This window comes from Aphelocoma coerulescens, chromosome 1, assembly GCF_041296385.1.
Source record: "Aphelocoma coerulescens isolate FSJ_1873_10779 chromosome 1, UR_Acoe_1.0, whole genome shotgun sequence".
Taxonomy (NCBI): domain Eukaryota; kingdom Metazoa; phylum Chordata; class Aves; order Passeriformes; family Corvidae; genus Aphelocoma; species Aphelocoma coerulescens.
The window spans coordinates 77019072-77036656 of NC_091013.1; the positions used below are offsets into that span (position 1 = coordinate 77019072).

At 44.0% G+C, this 17585-nt stretch overlaps 1 protein-coding gene across 1 annotated transcript in view; it reads left to right on the forward strand.

Annotated features, from left to right (window-relative positions):
* The first annotated feature begins 784 nt into the window (after positions 1–784).
* The window catches only part of ARHGAP20 (Rho GTPase activating protein 20), a 59601-nt gene continuing 42800 nt past the window's right edge, over positions 785–17585 (forward strand). The window contains exons 1-2 of the mRNA XM_069014194.1: positions 785–883; positions 10865–10950. Coding sequence (XP_068870295.1) covers positions 785–883; positions 10865–10950 — 185 coding nt within the window. The remainder of the gene's footprint in view (positions 884–10864; positions 10951–17585) is intronic.

Here is a 17585-nt window from a genome sequence, read left to right on the forward strand (position 1 = left end):
CTACTTACAACCATTCGTTCTTGAGCCAACACCATCCATTAGTGGAACTAGTGGCTCCTCCTCCTTACTGCTCACGGCTTTCTGGAGCACGATGGCATCCCTTGGCCTCCCACAGCAGACCGGGAGCCTGTGATGCCACGGTCGCTTCTCCTCTGCACCAGAGACCCCCACACCTGCACCCAACCCACTGCTTGCTCCTCAGATGGGGACCCTCCCGCGGGAGGGCTCTGGGGAGAACCATGCATGTCTCGTGCTGAACTGGCTGCTGCACGTACGTAGGGGGACCACAGTTCTGGGGCAGCTCAACACCCGCCCCACTCCGGGGACCCTACAGCAGCTCCCCAGTGCTCTGTCCCTACAATGCCCACGCCAGTTCTGGGACCCTGTAACACGCACCCCAGCACTGTGACTCTCCAATCCGCCCCGCAATGCCCTAACCCTGCCACAACCCCCGTTCCCGGGACCCCGCAGCTCTCCGGCTCCCCGCAGCCCCGGCGCGCCCCCCGCCCCCGCAGCGCGCGCAGGCGCGGGACGCGAGCGCGCGCACCGCCGCCCACCGGCGCCCCCGACCCCCCGCGCCCCCCGGGGGCCGCGCATGCGCACCACCTCCCTCCCCCGCCCTACGGCAGACCCCTCGGCACGGAGCGGGCCCGGCCCGGCGGAGGGGGCGTGGCCATTGGGGGCGTGGCCTTCGGGGCGGGTCCGCGCGGGGAGGGCGTGGCGCGGCGCGCCCTGTCCATGGTGCGGGTGTCCCCGCGGCGGGAGCGCGGCGGCGCGGGGCTGTATGGACGTGATGTCCCCGCAACAGGAGCACCTCGGCCCGGGCCGCTCGTCCTCGGTGAGCGGCGAGAGCAGGGGCTTCGCCGCCGCCGACAGCAAGAAGGTGAGGCCGCCCCCGCAGACCACACGGGAAAGCGCCCCCCGGCCCGCGCCCCTGTCCCGGAGCTTCCCGCGGGGGGCACCGCAGGTCAGCGCGGCCCCATCGGGCGCTCCGCCGTGGCATCTCCCTGGGTCCTGCACGCCGCTGTCGGAACCGGGGTCGGGGGAGCCGCTGGCGGAGCCGGGGCTGTCGGCGGGAAGGGCTCGTTGCCCGGGGAATGGGGAATGCGACGGTGCCCAGTGTGGCTGAGAGGCTTCTGCCGGGTGGATAACCCGGGGACGTCAGGGGGGCTGCTGCACGCGTGTCCCGGGAGCACAGGGACGCTGTTGCCTGGATGTCCGGGGTAGGTAAGGAGCGCCGCTGCATAGCTGTCCCGGGAAGCTCGGGAAGCGTTTTCTGGGTGCTGTTCGGTGGAGTCAGAGGGCTTTGCTGCATGGATTTCCCGGTGATCTGGGGGATGTTGCTACATGGATGTGCTAGAACGATAGTTTGCTGCATGGATTCCGTGGGGAAACCTAAAGGACGTTTTGCTGGATGGATTTCTGAAGGTTTTGCTGGGTGAGTATCAGAGAGAGCTGGGGAGAGATTTGCAGAGTGATTATCCAGGGGATCGAAGAGGGATCTGCTGCATGTGTGCTTGTAGAGAGTGAGGGAAGGGTTTGCTAGAGATGAGGGTGTTCGGTGGCTGCTCTCGCACGTGCTTTGTGCAAGAGAAATATAAGAAGCTTCCTGGAGAAGCGCCTTGTGCAAAGTGTATACAATCGATAGCAGAAGAGCCTCATCCCATCTTCAAAACTGGTTGTAAAAAGCTGTTTGATGTCTCAAATTGCTTTTCAGCATCTGACACAATGAAGTGCAAAATGCTCTCTTCTGCATACAGCCAAGCACTTGTTTCTGCCTTCTACTTAGCTGTAACAAGCGAGCTGTAATAACCAGATTCTTCCTGCTGTATGAAACAGGAATTCTTTTTTTCTCTTTCGTTTAGCAAGTGCTGTCGTGTTTTTCTATCCAAAGTAGAGCTGGTACCTTGCTGCCTTGCAGATTTTGCTTCACAATGACATTTAAATCTATTCACTGCTTTGTCTTTAATGTGCACTTCAGATGACTGCCAAATAGGCTGGCAGGATTAGAATGACTAGCCAGGTTACAGTGTCCTTTAGTAAATCTGCCCACCTGGTGACACTTTGGGACGGTAGTAAAGTCTGAGCTTGTGTCCGGTTCTGTGGCTAAGCAGCCACTGGGATTTTGCTGGCCATGGCACAGCAGCGCAGAGAGAAGTCCTGCTGATGTGTCTCTTTGGGCTGGGAAGTGATGTTGTGTGTTTCCATGGGCTGTGTCCATGTGTGCTGTGTCCCACCAACCACATAGTGCACCAGCCTGACTGCAGCCCTGGGGACCTCTTCTTATGACAGCTGCTCTCAGTGGTGAAATGGTTGCCTGGAGAGAGTTTGGCCAAGATTTCTACTACACTTTGCTGCAGTTCATACCTGATTGGTTTCTGAAGTGGGCATGTGATACACCTACACAAGGTGGTGTAGTACCTCCTGCTGCCCAGCTGGGCAAAATGATGGAGTAGATACTCACCCTCTCCAAGTACTGTGATCTAATTTGAGACGGCTAAATGTGCAGCTTAGATTTTTATGAAACATTTATTTCATTTTTGCTGAAGACAGAATACCATGTACCTTCCAACCTGGCAGAGCCCTGATGCTAGGCACCCACCTGAAATGAGAAGTTATGTTCAAGTACTGCGAAGATCAACGTTTTTGTCGGGCAAGTTCTACTTCATTATTCAGCATTCTGAGGACAAATATTAATGTTAGCACTTGTGTTTCCTATTCCTGCTCCAAAGAGCCCACAGTCAAAGGAATGCAGACCTTGTTTTTGCCAATGCTGACAAGAGAGCAGAGATATTACTTTTTACGGATCTTGGCAGCCCTTTTGGAATTCCTCACCGTGGAGGCACATGCAGCAGGGGTACAGATGGAGATCCTCCTGTGGAGAAGCAGCTTGAGACCCTGGCTGGGCCGTGCAGCATACGGCAGCTTTGCACACCATGCACAGCCAACACCGGCAGCCACGAACATCCAGCCATCAGCTCAGCTGCTTGTCCACGGTCATGGTGCTTCCTTGAGACTACTAGCATGCCACCTCTTTATGCCTCTCTGGGGAGGAAGATTCTTACCTTTATCTGTGTACAGGAAAGGAGTATTCCTAATTTTGCCTGAAGCTGGATCTCATTGACAGTTCAAAAATTTCTTTTACTATTTGGGTCCCTGTGGACTCTATATATACCTCTGTTTTGTCTTCCACTCAGTGCCAAAGCATCATTTTTTTCCCAATGCAGAAAGTCTTTTTTGTACCAGGGAGCTTACATTGTTTGTATGGGTTACATACAGTGAAATAGAAGAATGTGTTGGCAAGAAATCCGTTTTGATACTGGTGACACAGCATGTCAAGTTAAACAGTTTTGTTTGCAAATATGTATTTAACATCAACTGTTTTACTTTCTGGCAAAAACTACCCCTAAATATGTGATGCTAAGTGACCACTGAACCTTTTTCCCTTTTTATTATCGTGACTATATTTTCTCAAATTAGCTGAGATTTGCTGCATTGTTCTGTGGTTTTCTGAACTCCTACTTCATCTTCCACCTGCCTGTCAAAACGAAGCTGAAGGATCACATGCTTGATCACACCGTAGAACCAGAGCAGGGACAGAAAATGTCCAGGACTTTTTTCACGTATTTTGTGTGACCGTATAAACTAATATCCTGGAAACATTTCTTTGCCTTTTCTTGGCATGCAAAATAATTTGCACTGCTAACCTACCTCACAGTATGTAGGAGGTTCTCTCTGTTAAATGCTTACAAGGCACTCAAGATACCCTGCTAAAAGGTGACATTGAAGTGCAGCGTTTTAGTTAATGCTTTTGAAAAAATTCTGGACTAGTTTCCCTCCTTTACTGGACTTACTGGAGTCACTGGACTATGTGTGATTGACCTACAGAGAAGTTTTGTATTGACTGTTTAGCTTTGTAACCAATCACCAGTAAATTGCTGCAACTCTGAAGTGGACTGAAGTAGCATGAGTAAAAGTGATTATACTGATAGAGCTTATTTCTACAAATTTGTTAAAACAAACAATGCAGCAGAGATGTCTTTTGTGCCAATGTAACTGTCAGCAGTAGCAGCTGGGTCATTTAACCATATTTATGAGTTTCTGGTGTTTCACTTCTCTTCTTAGAGGAGCTAGATTCCAACCAACCCTGAATATTTTACACAAAACAGTATCTGGTAGCACAAGGAGTCGCTCCTAGGATTTTTGCTGCCTCCTTGAAGATTACAAGTAACTGCTTAAAATGTTTTGGAGGCTCAGCAATTTTTAATATTTACACCCACAAAGTGTGCAAAAATTAACCATTTGGCATACTAATCAAAGTAGCATTTATGGTTTGAGACTTGAAATACAGCAATTCCATCACCATAAAAATGTGTTTCTTTGTGATTCTGATCACAAATGCAGCAACAGTTTACTGGCAGGGAAAGGGGAGTTATAGTGTTCCCCAGCAGTGTATTAAATGGATAAAATTCAAGCAAATTAATAGCATTGGAAGAGTAAGCGTACAAAATCTTCAGCCCTTGTCTTACTCTGAAAAGATGAATCAAGTATGTATTTGCCATTATATTTGCTGATACCTTGATCTCATGCCCCATACATGTATGTTTTTTTAACATAAAGCTCCTTAAGCAGAGATTTCTTCTTCCTGCAAGATTCCATCCTGTTTACTATGGTCCAGGCGGGTTGTTTCTAAAATCACACCTGGTAGTGCTGGAAATCTCAGACATCCAGGATCACTTCTGGCACTGTTTAGTGAAATGGTGAACAATTCCTATCATCCTGCAGACATATCCTGGAGCTATTTTGTTTCTGATGAGGACTGAAAAAGCCCCTATTTTAATGAAATCACCCGCTAAGTGAGTCGTTAGGTTAAAATCACCTTGGTAGGCTGTGCTGGCTTACGGTAACTTACTGTTGTGATGTGCCTCCTGATGCTGCTTTAATTATGAGCTAGTGTTAGCAATCCTTCCTCTGTCTGTCCATGAGACAAATGGAAAATTTTGCAGAAAACAATGTGTTCTAGTTCTTGAGTTTCCTAGTCTTGGGGTTTTTGTTTTCCCTTCCTGGTGGCAGTAGGAAACAGAGGGGCTTCATAGGTCATGTGGGATTTAATACCCAAGAACTGCAGATATCAAATTATTGCCTGTTTACTGTATGTTGCTTGAAGTATCAATGTGGAATGGGGGGAATCTCCTATTTCTGTCATCTGTAAACTGCTCCTGAGAAAGTCTTCATGTACAGAAATTGGGCCAGAATTGTATCCATGTGTTAACCTTATGCTTTGTGGCAGACTTGGAAAGAAACTTTGGGTTTCAACAAGACCCCCACAAACAGAGTCACTGATCTGAGCAGTGCCCTGACTCACCGGAGGGCCCTCAAGCAAATATTCAGTGTTCCCCTACTCTGTGATGTTTTTACTAATCTTTCACATCTTCATCTTGTGATGTAGATGGGTGGGATCTTTTGAAGACATCCATATCAGTGCTTCCAAAGATTTGTATCCTTCGGGAAGTAGTTGATAAAACATGTTTTGCTCTTGGTTTCTTTTATCCATTTTTCTTTCTACTCTGAGATGGCCTTTAGTCTTTGCTGTGTTCTCTAGCAGCTGCTGTTCTATGATGATGTGCTTTTAGTTCCACTGTGTTGATAGCTCTTTTCTCTTGTGCCCCTGCAATTGTTTTCTCCACAATTAGCCATCCAAAAATGGCATTCTTTCTAGGAAAGTCCTTGTAAGTAAAAGTATACTGCCAGCATAAACAAAAGCACATAGTTTTGTCACCTGCTCTGCCTTAATGGTAAATGGTCTCTCTGTGGGACCTACTTCTCTGCTGCTTGAGCCAGCAGTTCAAATGCAGTCATTTTCTCACCCTGTTTATGAGGGCTCGAAAATGTTATAGGTCAGCATAGATCCATTTCTTTAACAAAGTATGAGAGATTCTTGTTATTTTTGGTACTTTCTGACAACACTAGTCTGTAAGTCTAACAAATGCTGGATTATAGTATATAGGAAAAAGTAATCTATTGCCTCTCCTAAGTGGCCCAGTGATACAGGGGTAAGAGTGATGCCCAGTTGTCCTGGAAAAGTAACTGCTGTCTGCTGGGGGTTGTTGTGATTTTTTGATTTTCAGGCTGTTAGCTGAACTTTGCCTCACAGTTTTTGGTAAGGATTTGTTGTCTGTGCTTTGGTTCATATCTAGCTAAACCAGGCGCGTGTGCCACTGATATGTTTTGTTGCTCAGACAACAAGAGCAGAGTTTGCATGGGTGAAATCCCTCACAATTATTAACTTAAATATATTTAAAGAGTAGCATTTGTTAAATCAGACTTCCTTTCATTAGAAAAATAAAGCAGTGAAAGGGAGAGCTTAGCCACTTAAGTGCAATCCTCAGCTCGAGGCATTGGCACATCTGAGGGTTGTTCCTGTCACCCAGTTAAATGACCCAGGCAGATGTCTCAGCCTTGACCCATTTCTGGACTGAGCCTGTAAATCAGGAGCCTGAAATCCTTCAGTGTCTGAGGAGGCTTTAACAAGGTTATCTGCACATTGCTGAGGAGGCATTTCTGCTGTGTTTACCTGTCACTCAGGAACTAAATAAATTTTTCAACTACTTTGTATGAGTCTCTTAAACAGACATCAAGTAACACTGTTTTCTCATCCTAAGCTCAAACCACTGCAAGAAGACAGTTTTTCCCTGTGTTACTGAACACACATATTTTTCTGTTCCCTTGTCCTTAGCAAGAAGAGGATTGATGATGATTAACTCTCCTTTCTTGGTCACCTTAGTTTTCTTTTACAGTCAGTGGAGGAAAACTTCTTCGGATAAGATGAACTGTGCCCTAAATTGTCCTTTTCTCTCTGATGGCTATAAAAGGAGCACAGGGCACACAGCTCAGGTGTGTGAGTCAGATGCTGGGGGAGAGGAATCTTCCTGCATGTGTCTGACTATTGCATGGGTCAGGCAACACAACGTGGCATCGTGGGCAGCGTGCTCCCAGGGAATCACCACACATAGTCCCTGTCTTAGCCCACCTACTGTGACCTCTTGCACATTTGCAGTAGCTGCAGCAGGGTATCTCCTTACTGCATAGATATTAACTTCTCTAGATATTTGAAAATATTATAAACACTCTATATGCATTACTTAAGTTACTTGTAATCACAAAATAAATAGTACCATTATTTTTTTTTCATGCATTCTTTATTTCATTCATGCACTGCCATTCTCTTTGTAAGTGTGATATAGTAAAGTGATATACATAAAGTGCAGTAATAGTTCAAGGTTTTTTTATCTCATCATGTGTTACCTTTTCCACAGTGGAAATCAATATTGTAACTTGGCAATATATTAATTTATATAAATTTCATATAGTATCATCATCTACTTCAACTGTGAGGCAAAATTAGCTGAATACTGGCAGCCAGGAATACTTTTTCCTCTAGCTGATGACTTGTGAGATACTTGTGCAAGGTTTACTGTAATCCATAGGGGTTCTGATTCTGATTCCAGAGGAATGAGCATATTTTCAGTGATGGTTTGCAAGCTTTCTGTCCTCAGCATGGTGGGCTGATCTGCTCCTAAACCACCTACCATCACAGTTTACCAAACAGTGTGTCAGATTGTAGGTCTGATTGATATCTGTGTAAATTCATTCTTCTGCAATCTACAGGCCTATGACTTTCTACACCAGATGAGAAACTGGCCAGATACTACCACCAGTCCATCAACTGGAAATGCAAAACCTTATGTTTCTGTTAAAAAGCAGTCAAGACAATCACAACCAGAAATGCAGAAAGTATGAAGTAAAACCTGAATTGGTGGGAAGGGGGCAGGAACTCAGACTTTTGAATGTAAGGAAGACAGAAATAACTCTACTTTGTCCTGACTGACACAAGATTATCATCTTTGCATCTGGCACACTGTAAACACTCATTATAGATACTGATTTTATGATACATTTCACATGGCTGTGACTCAGCCAGCAAGTATGAGGATTTCTCTCTGTATTGACCTTTCTAATATTTACATGAAAAAATGGGAGGTAATGATGTGGGACACATGTTGAGAAATGCTTCTCTGTGTCCCATGCTTAGATAATGGATCAGTGCATCTCCTTTTCCTCCCAAACATCTGCTCTCACTAAAGCTGTTTAGGATGTATCTCCTCCACATTGCCATCCTTGCATATATAAAGGCAATAAAAATGAGGATAGCAGGCAACTGGATCCAGCTTAACCAAAAGTGAATTTATCCTCTCCCCTCTCAAAGAAAATCAATTCAAGTTGTCATGATGGTCACTTATTTTCTCTTCCCAAACTCTGCATGTAGCGAAATGAAAATAAAACACCTCTTTCTGTCTGTAGTCGATGTCTCTGTAATGTGTTTATTTGCATACAGCTGACCTGACTCACTTCAGTATTGGTGTGAAAATTTTCCTTTCCTCATCAGTGATCTTTTTATGTTTTGAGGCACTACTTTTTTTTTGTGTTAGGATTTGCTTAGTAGCTATGCTAAGAGTTTGCCCAGAGAGGGTGTGGAATCTCATCCTTGGAGGTGGCCCAGAGCAGCCTGCTCTCAACAGGTTCAGAGAGGCTGGATCACAGACCTGTGGGATCCCTGCTGACAAGGATTATCTCTGCTAGTTACTTGAGCTCTTACTAAACTTGCTGTAGTCTAGACTTGACTTTGGTCTTCAGACATTTAAGTCAAGATGAGAATCTTGCTGAGGCACTATTCAGCACTGCTAACCCAAGCATGAAAAATAAAATGCTGTAGTTGCCATAGATTTTAAAATGCTGCGTTTTTTTCCAGTGGCTTTCTTTTCAGACTTGAAGATCACTTTGAAAATGTTACCAAACTTCCACTGCATTTTCAGAAGCTTAGATGCTCCAGTTTTTCCCACCCCAAAAGCCACCTGCCCAGTAATGAGTAAATTGCAGTAAATTTCCTGCTGTGAGTTGATGCTTTATATAAACTCTTGAAATCTGCCTGTTGTGTGATATATGTGGCTGGTCTTCTGTAGCAATGTTACAGCGCATTGTTACGCAGATCTCTTTTTGTCTTTGTGTCTGCAGGTATGCTGCTTTTAAAACCTACAGCTTTTCAGATTTGCTAGCAGTAAGACAAACAGATTTAATTCACTAGCACAATTCATCGTATTTATTTATTTATTTAAAAACTATTAAAAATGGGCATCTCTTTTATTAGTAATCTGTTATTATCCAGTTACAGTCCAATTGGAGACAGCTAAATGTTCCCAGACTTAATTTATTAGTCTTGGGAAGATTATTGATAAAATAGGGAGGAGGGGATTATTTTTAAAGGTGAATTGAAATTACACAGCTGAATTTATAACAATTGCTGCACAATAGCTGTAACTGAGTATCTGACAAAGCAAACAAGCATGCTCTACATCAATAAAGAAAGAACCAAAAAATGACGCAATAACAGATGAACTGCAGTGAGTAGAAGAAGTGCAATTGTCAAAAGCGAGTAAAATATGTACAGTTCAGTTTCTCCGAGGGGAGCACACTGTGCACCTTCCCAAACAAAATGTGTGTCACATCCAGCACATACACTGGCAGAAGAATCAGTTGATCTGACTGTCTTAACATATTTGTCCTGGTAGTCAGTGGTTATTTTTAGTACGAAGGAAGAGAGTCATGCTTTGTGATTAGCTGAGAACAGAGACTTCATGACTGTCAAAGGTTCACCTGTTTGTGAGCTCTCAGTGGTGTCCACAGTGGTGTTAAGGTACCACTGCAGCATTGGATTTTGTCCTGTCAGGGTGTCAGGAGGAGTTTGACCCCGGTTCTTTTGTTCACCAGTTTGTTCTGAAAAGTATTTGAGCTAAATAAGGTAACAGTCACCCTTCTGGTGGAGGGTCAGTGAGAGGAGAGGTCATGCACCTTTGGCAGCAGGCTGCACAACCGGTTCAAGGCAGCCTCCAGGGTTAGGGCCAGGACTACTCAGTCCTGCTTCTGGCGGCACGAGGGAGAGTGAATACATCGTGATGAATACATTTGCGTTCAGGGAAATGTGTGGTTTTGTCTCCTGTGGGTGCTTTTGAAAATTTCTACCTCTAGGGAAAATGGTGCTATTTATTTTCTCAGTATTTTTATTGTAGTGTTCAACTTCATTGGATGGAAATCCATCTTCCCTTGTTAGCTACTGACATTTTCATCTCTTCCTTGTGCTTTGTCTTCTTTTTTCCCTGCGGTGTTCTCTGTCTTTGAGTGTTTCCTTTTTCTCATTCTCTTCCTAGCTCTGTGCTAACAACTGTCCTGCCTCTCACTATCTTATTTTTCTCAGACATAATCAGGAATGAAAAAAAGTCATTATTGACTACTGAGGGGCAAGATATAATGCTCCAGATAGATCAGTAGGGAAGGAAAATGCTGTCATCTCTAAAGATTTGTTAAAAAAGGGTAGCCCAATGTAGCATGTAAAGTCAGGTGGGTAGAATCCAAACCTTAATTTACAGTGAATGTCAGATGTGACACAGAAATGTATGAAGCGCTTGAAATTTAAACCACTGCCTGAATATATGATAAATTATAGTACAATAAATTACTAAGGGACAAAAAGTAGTTGAGGACCAGCTCTAGGTGTTTATTTCATTTGTGCAGTGTACCTCAAGTATCAGTGTGTAGACACTAATTTTCAGTTTTTCCTTATATGGACTTTCTGGTCATGCTCCTGATTTTCTTACCATGTGATATTTTCCCCCTCCAGGGTTGCTGAGGGCAATAAGTTCTCCTTTTTCCCATGGTCTGAAATTGGAGTTTGGCTGTGACCAGTCTGTATGCATGCAGTTACTGTTCCGAATCTCACCCGTGATTTCATTTTGTTTCTCTTTCCAATCAGAAAATGAAGAGTTTGGCCCAAAGACGCCAGTCTGCACCGTCTTTGATCTTTGTCAAAGCACTCAGCAGATCTAGATCGGCCTCAAGGTGAGTCTGTGAGTTTTGCTGGCTGTACTGTTTTGCAGTTTCTCAGCCCAAAACTTGAAATATTTTTGAACTATTGTCCACACCAGGTTGTTGAACACAATTCAGGCTCCTCAGTAGCTGCATGGCTATAAAGCCTGCTGAAAGATGTGACAGAACCAGTCCAGGCACCAGCTGATCTCCTAGAGGGGGTTTCCTCAGTGCTGCCACACTGAGCTGTTCATACCTGACTGGGTGGGCAGGGCTGCTCTGCAATTTGCAGCCGGGCATGCGACATTTGGGCTGCTCAGTTGTGAACAGTTTGTGACTGGCTGTGATTGCCTGCTGCGGAGATGGAATGGGCAGAAGAAGATGGATGAATGCTCATTGCCTTGGACACTTACACATTGTCTGGCACAACTCAGGATTGCAGTTGTAGAATTGCACAATTTAATTTGGGTTAAGTTTTTTCTGTCATTGCCTGCTGCATGGTACAGGCTCTCCAGGGGTCTGGAAGCACCTGCTGGTTCAGGACAATGCTGTGGGCCAGGATCTGGTGATCACAGCCTTCCCCTGTCCGGTATTAGCAACTGTGGGGCTGAATATGTGGGTGTTAAGCATTCAGCCTTTTCTGTCCTTGTCTTCTGCCAGAATCAGCCATCCTTCCTCCCACTTTCCCTCCCTCCTGCAATGTAAAGCTGCCATAGAAATGGAAGTTTCTGTGGAGCTAGTCCCCTGTCCAGCCCCAGCCCTGACCTGCCATTTGAACTGCTCTGCATACATAACTTTTTTCTCCCTGCACTACAGTTCATTAGACTTTAAACTTACAAAACGTGTTTATCGAGAAGTGAACCATCTGGTAGGCTGTTAATGCTTCCAGCTGTGTATTGCTCTTTACGAAGAAATGTTATTGAGGGAAATAAAAGTATGGCTTTGTAAGGAATATTTTTTCCTACTCTGTGGTGTATTAAGAAATCAGTATATGAGCTTTGGACAGTTTTTTGTCTTTGATCTAATTAATACCTTGTTTGACATCATGCAGAATTTCACAGTATTTCAGAAACCTGTGAAAGTATTCTGTGAAAAAATCAGAGTTGAAAAATAAGGAAGTCAAAATTCATTTACCTGCTGGTATTCAGACATTAATATTTTTCTTCAATTATACTTTTAAAATTTATTTTATTGCCTGCTCCATAAGTATCAGAAATCAGAAATAGCTGGAGAGACACCGAGTGCAATACACACTACATTTTCACCTAAGAATTTTATGCCTTCTTAAGTGTCTTGCTTGTATAGCCCATATGAGAATTATTTCCAAATCTATTGTGTCAAAGGATTCTTTTGTAAGGCCAGTTGGCAGAAACTGTGTGGTGGAGAGGGCCAAAGAGGGGAATGCATTGCCCTGTTCTGCAGTAAGGCAATGCCTATCCTACGTGACAACGATGCTGTTTTCACATGGATGGATGCTGCCTCAGTCATGTCTGTGCTCTGCCTGTGGCATGCAACAATTTAGCTGCTTCTGTGTTTTAAACTGAAGTCTGTGGCCTTTGTTAGAGGTATTGGGTGAAGTCTGGGGACCCTGAAGTCAGAGCAGGTGATTCTGTAGCTTCAGAGTATTTCAGTTTAGAGGGTGACACTTTGGATGGTGTTTATTATTGTTCACAGGAGTAGCAATTCTCACCTGTGCCTGACTTCCTTGTTTGGCTGTGCAAAGCACATTCCTCTTCATCACCAAACTGATGGATGAGTTTGATCTTTCCACTCGTTTTGTTGTGTAAATGCTTAACGCTGGTGAAGTGCTTTCTCTGAAGGAGAGCTGAAGAGCAATGAAATGACTTCTCATGTTTTCTAATCTCCTCCAAATGTTTTACCTCAGACCTGTCTCTGCTCTTAGTTCTTATAGACACAGCCAGTCTGCAAAATCTATTACTCTTCTCTGGCAGTGAACCTTAATACTGGGACTCCATAACACTTACTTGTTAATGGTTGATTAATGAGTTGTAGATAATAAAGCGCCTATCTGAAGTTAACAAACATCTGTGAGCGATTTATTTGAATACTCGCACCTCAGCAGCTGGCTCACCTCAATATTTGTTGAAATTAATGAACAAGTGCAAAGTTTAGAAGGGCAGGAAATACTTAAAAGCCAAGTCAGTTTGTATTTTTATACCACTTTATATGTCACGTGTCCCTGGTTTATATACAGGGCACTTTCATAAAACGGAGTGGCACTTTGGACAGACTTACTCTGGGGCATTTTAAAGTTTATTAATGCTATTTATTCAAAGAAACCATTGTGACATCTGGAGATGGCTATTTAGGCATTCAGAGGACTAAGGCTTTTTGATGGTAGTGTTACCGTTGCTGTGATGACACAAGAATGTGAGCAAGGCAAGACGATCTAGCTGGAAAAACCAGATGCTTGTTTGTGCCGTTGTCCTCTTATCCAGTCCTAAAAGAGAAGTAAGTCTGAAAGTCTTGTGTGCTTAAAAGTTCATCAGCTTTTTCTCCAGCTATATAATTTGGTTTAATGAACATTCAGCTTTCCTTACAAATCTTGCCTTGCCTTGTCAATCATATAGAAGAAGTTACATGATATTTGGCCTATAGAGGAATTTGGGGATATCTGTATGGCATGGTGGTGCACAAAGGGGAAATGGTGCTGTAATCCATGCCTCACTTGACTTGTACCTGCAGGCAGAAGAGAAACATAGTAATAGTAGAGATACTATAGTGGAATTTGGGCCCTTACATCCATGAGATGAAAATATGCAGACCACCATTGCCACATGTTCTTGTTCTCTTCCTTTTTTTCTGTACAGCTTCTTTTTCATCACAAAATTGTGATGAATAGCCATGTAAAGACTCTTCCACATTATCAGATGTACTCTTCAGAAGCATTTTGAGCAAGGTTATTGTAGAAATGTATTGGAAAAGTAAGCTTTTGGTATTCTTCTTGGCTCATATTCAGGTGCAGAAAAAGTAAGTTCGACTGTTAACTCCATTAACGTGTATGAAATCAGCAAAGGATTTGGGTTAGTTATATTTGTCCCCAGACTTGTTCCACAGTTGTAATTTTCCTCTTACTTTTTCTTGGTGTCTTTTAGTGAAACCTGCACAACTTAATGATATAGTTCAGTGCAATACAAATTACGTGCTTGAAACAGAAATGTCTGATGCCTGGATTTAAAGCATCAGGTATTGTCATCCCAAATAATTGATACAGAACAATAATGACTTGTTGCAAGTCAAATTTTCAGCTTTTGTTCTGCTGTCCCTCAAAACAATTTTCACATGTGACAAAATTGAAGTTTTTGCTCTGCATTGGTAATCTTCTGCTTGTATCTCTGATATTTGACAGGGACAGCCAAACTCTGTGCTGCAGTCGCCAGCAGCTTCCCCTTTTCTATTGCACACCTCAACAGATCTTTGAAAGTTGATATTTTTACATGCTGAAACTAAGAAATATAATTTCACAATTTCTGAGTCTGGAAGATCATTTATAGATCCGTGTCTCTGCACATTAAAGGTGTTAAAATACTGAAAATGTAACAACTCTTTTTTACAGTATGAAGTGTGTTTATGATGTTATTTTGGTGTAAGCTGGAAACACAGGCTGTTTTAAAAAACCCCTATTACTTAGTCCCCTATGGCTCTGTGGCTCACGTGCATGAGCACACAGACGCAGGGATGGCTCCAGTAATATTAAGCCGATGGCAAGGAGTTGAGAAGGGTCCTCGCTTAGAGTTCCACAGAAAGCAGTTTATTGCTACAACTTGTGAAGGGTTCTGAGGCAAATGACCCTGAGCACATGACAGCTGGAGCTTAAGTACAGGGGTGTGGCTAGTACCAGGAGCCAACTGGGGAAGCTGAACTGGGGTATATTACCATAACCGAACAAGGCATCCTGGGAGAGGCTCCTTTCCTTCGCCATAACCCGTAAGTCTTTGGCACCAGAGACTGTCTTACCAAGAACTCTCTCTATCTCTTGTACCGCAGGTCAATCGGCCACCACAAACCCCAAAGGATATTTTTTAGAAAGTTTATGAATAAATCCCTAAAGAACCTGAAAAGGAAGTTCCTAAAATGTTACCCCTATCCAGTTTTGTTATGTGACCTTTAGGGCTGAAGAAGTGGAAGGTAAAAACCGAAGATTTCACAAGTTTCCAAGGTGTTTTCTCCCCTTGTTTACATAGAAGTGATGTTACGCCATCCACAGAGAGTCTGTTCTTCCTTCTTCCAGTGCACAGTAAGTGATTCTGGCATGTCATCTTGTAGGGGTCCTGTGCCAAAGGCTAAATAGCCTAGATAACGAAGATCATATGTGTAATCTAGTAATACATTCCACTTGGCGTGAATCAAACACAGAGTGTTCCCAGAGTCTTGGACATTGTGTTTTCAGGGTTTTAGTCAGAAGATATGTGGATGATCCAAGCTATGTGACTAGAAGAAGACAAAAATAGAGACTTCTAATAAATGTAAATTGCCAGAAAGCCTTAACTGTCTCTTTTTCACAGGGAAGATGAGTAGTCGGTGTTTCAGGCAAAACTGATTGCAGGGAGGAAAGGGATAAAAGTTCATTGCAAGTAAGCAGCTTGTTAGGTGGATATTTCAGTTGTGATATTTTCACTCATTCTTCAGTCATTTCCATGTTGGTGAATAATTTTGCCTCACAGTGTAATGTCTGTGAGGTGCGTTTGGCTGGTGAGGCGATGGAGACGGAGCACAGGCCCCTCGGCCACGTGCCACAGCCGTTTTTACCTGCTGCTGCAGGACGAGGCCCTCATGCAGAGACTCCCCTTCCTCCTCTCCTGTCTGCCCCTGCAGAGGTGGGTGTTGCTCTTGCACAGCCCCCAGGCACCATGGTGGCATTTGCTGGAGTGTGGACTGTAGATGGCACGTCCCTGGCAGAGGCCACCCATGCCAGGCAGAGGAGGGGCACCCTGGGCCAGGGCCACCATGGCCTGGCCGGCCGATGGTGCCACTGCCGGTGGCTCGTGGGGCACGGCTTAGGGTCACCCTGCTATGGGGCACAGCCCTGGGGTGGCATGGGACAGGTTGTGCCTCGCCCAGGAGTTTGCAGGGCAAAGGCCATGCTGTGTGCATGTGCTGGTTTCCATGCGTGCCTTCCACATGTGATCAGTGGGAGTTTCCTCCGGAGCAGCTGCACGCTGCCAGCAGGATGAGGGAGGCTCACAACCAGACTGGGAGTTGACATGGACAGGTACCATCCCAGCTGGCTCCAGCTAGTCATCAAAAAGGAGGGAAAATCCTATTCCTAAAGACTCAGTCACCAAAGCAAATGAAAGTTTCTTTGCTTCTGGGTCTAATTCTTAGATTTAATTCAGTCTCAAAACAGTTGATCAGGATTTTTTCCGAGATTCTTTTATTTCATGAAAAGTTTTGATGTTTTAACATTCTATGCTCAATCAGAATTTCTACTTAAGCAGAATCTCTGTATGAGAACTTCCCTGAATTTCTCCTCTCAGTATGTCATGTTTCCCTATGTAAGGTAAGCATATATGAATTTGTAGAAAAATAGTAAATTTTTTTTAATTGCTATTTTGTGTTTAATGCTCTTCCTTTTTAATGGAACTACACATAATTAAAATTACTTGTGATGATATTCTACAAGTTGTCCGTTTCTAGTGTATCTAATTCATGCTTGATTAAAGCTAATTATAACACTGGAGTATTGCTTTCTTAAACCATGTGTTTGCACAAAAAAGTTACTTTTACATAATAATAGCTGAGGATAAAATTTTATTAACTGTTAACAAGGTGAACTTTCTGAGGCCTCAGATGGCCTTTTAACTCGGAGATTGGCAATCCTGCCCCTCTGCTGTGCTTTTTCTGTTTTTGTTTTGTGTGAGTGTATGTGTGCATATGTTTGTTTTTGATAAAACCCGTCAGTTCTTCATTTACGACCTACAAACTGGCTTATAGCGATGTTTGTACATCTGGAGATCGAAATGAGCTGCGGCTTTCGGAGATACGCTGCTTTTTTATTAAAAGGAAAGGACTAGAGGTAACAAGAAGGAAGGCTTGGAAGCAGGGTTTTGGAGGGATTGGAGTTTAAATAAGGGATTAATTTTACAATAAAGGACTAATATTTTAACACCAGCGCCTTAAGCCGATTCCCTTTTGGAGAGAGTTGTGGCAGTTTTAACATGAAGACAGTGAGGGGCAGTGCTCATCAGGATGAGTGCAAGGGCTCTGCTTGTCCAGATGTCTCAGGGTCCACATGTGCTCTTGGCTGCAGCCCATTTAAAGGACTTTTTGGATTAGGCCTTGAGGTCTGGCAGAATGCGGCTGTTGTCCAGCCATTGTGTATTGCTGATTTTAGACAATAAAATCTCTGCCAAGTGACAGTCTGGCCAAGCAGTTTGGGCAGCAGCATACCTGAGGAAATCACAGACCAACTCACTCAGACTGCTTTGTGCTCATTTATCTTGTGTAAACAAGCAGAACAGCTCTAATGATGTGCAGGCTGATGTGCAGCCTCTGGTGCCCTCACCTCTGACCAGGGCCAGTGTTAAACACCAGCTGAACTCTCCTTCAGGCTGATAATGGCATTACTTCTGCTGGTCCAGCTGTGTCCGCGTGGTGCACAAAGCTGCTGGTGAGGGGTTTTAATCACATCATGGGAATAACAGTCT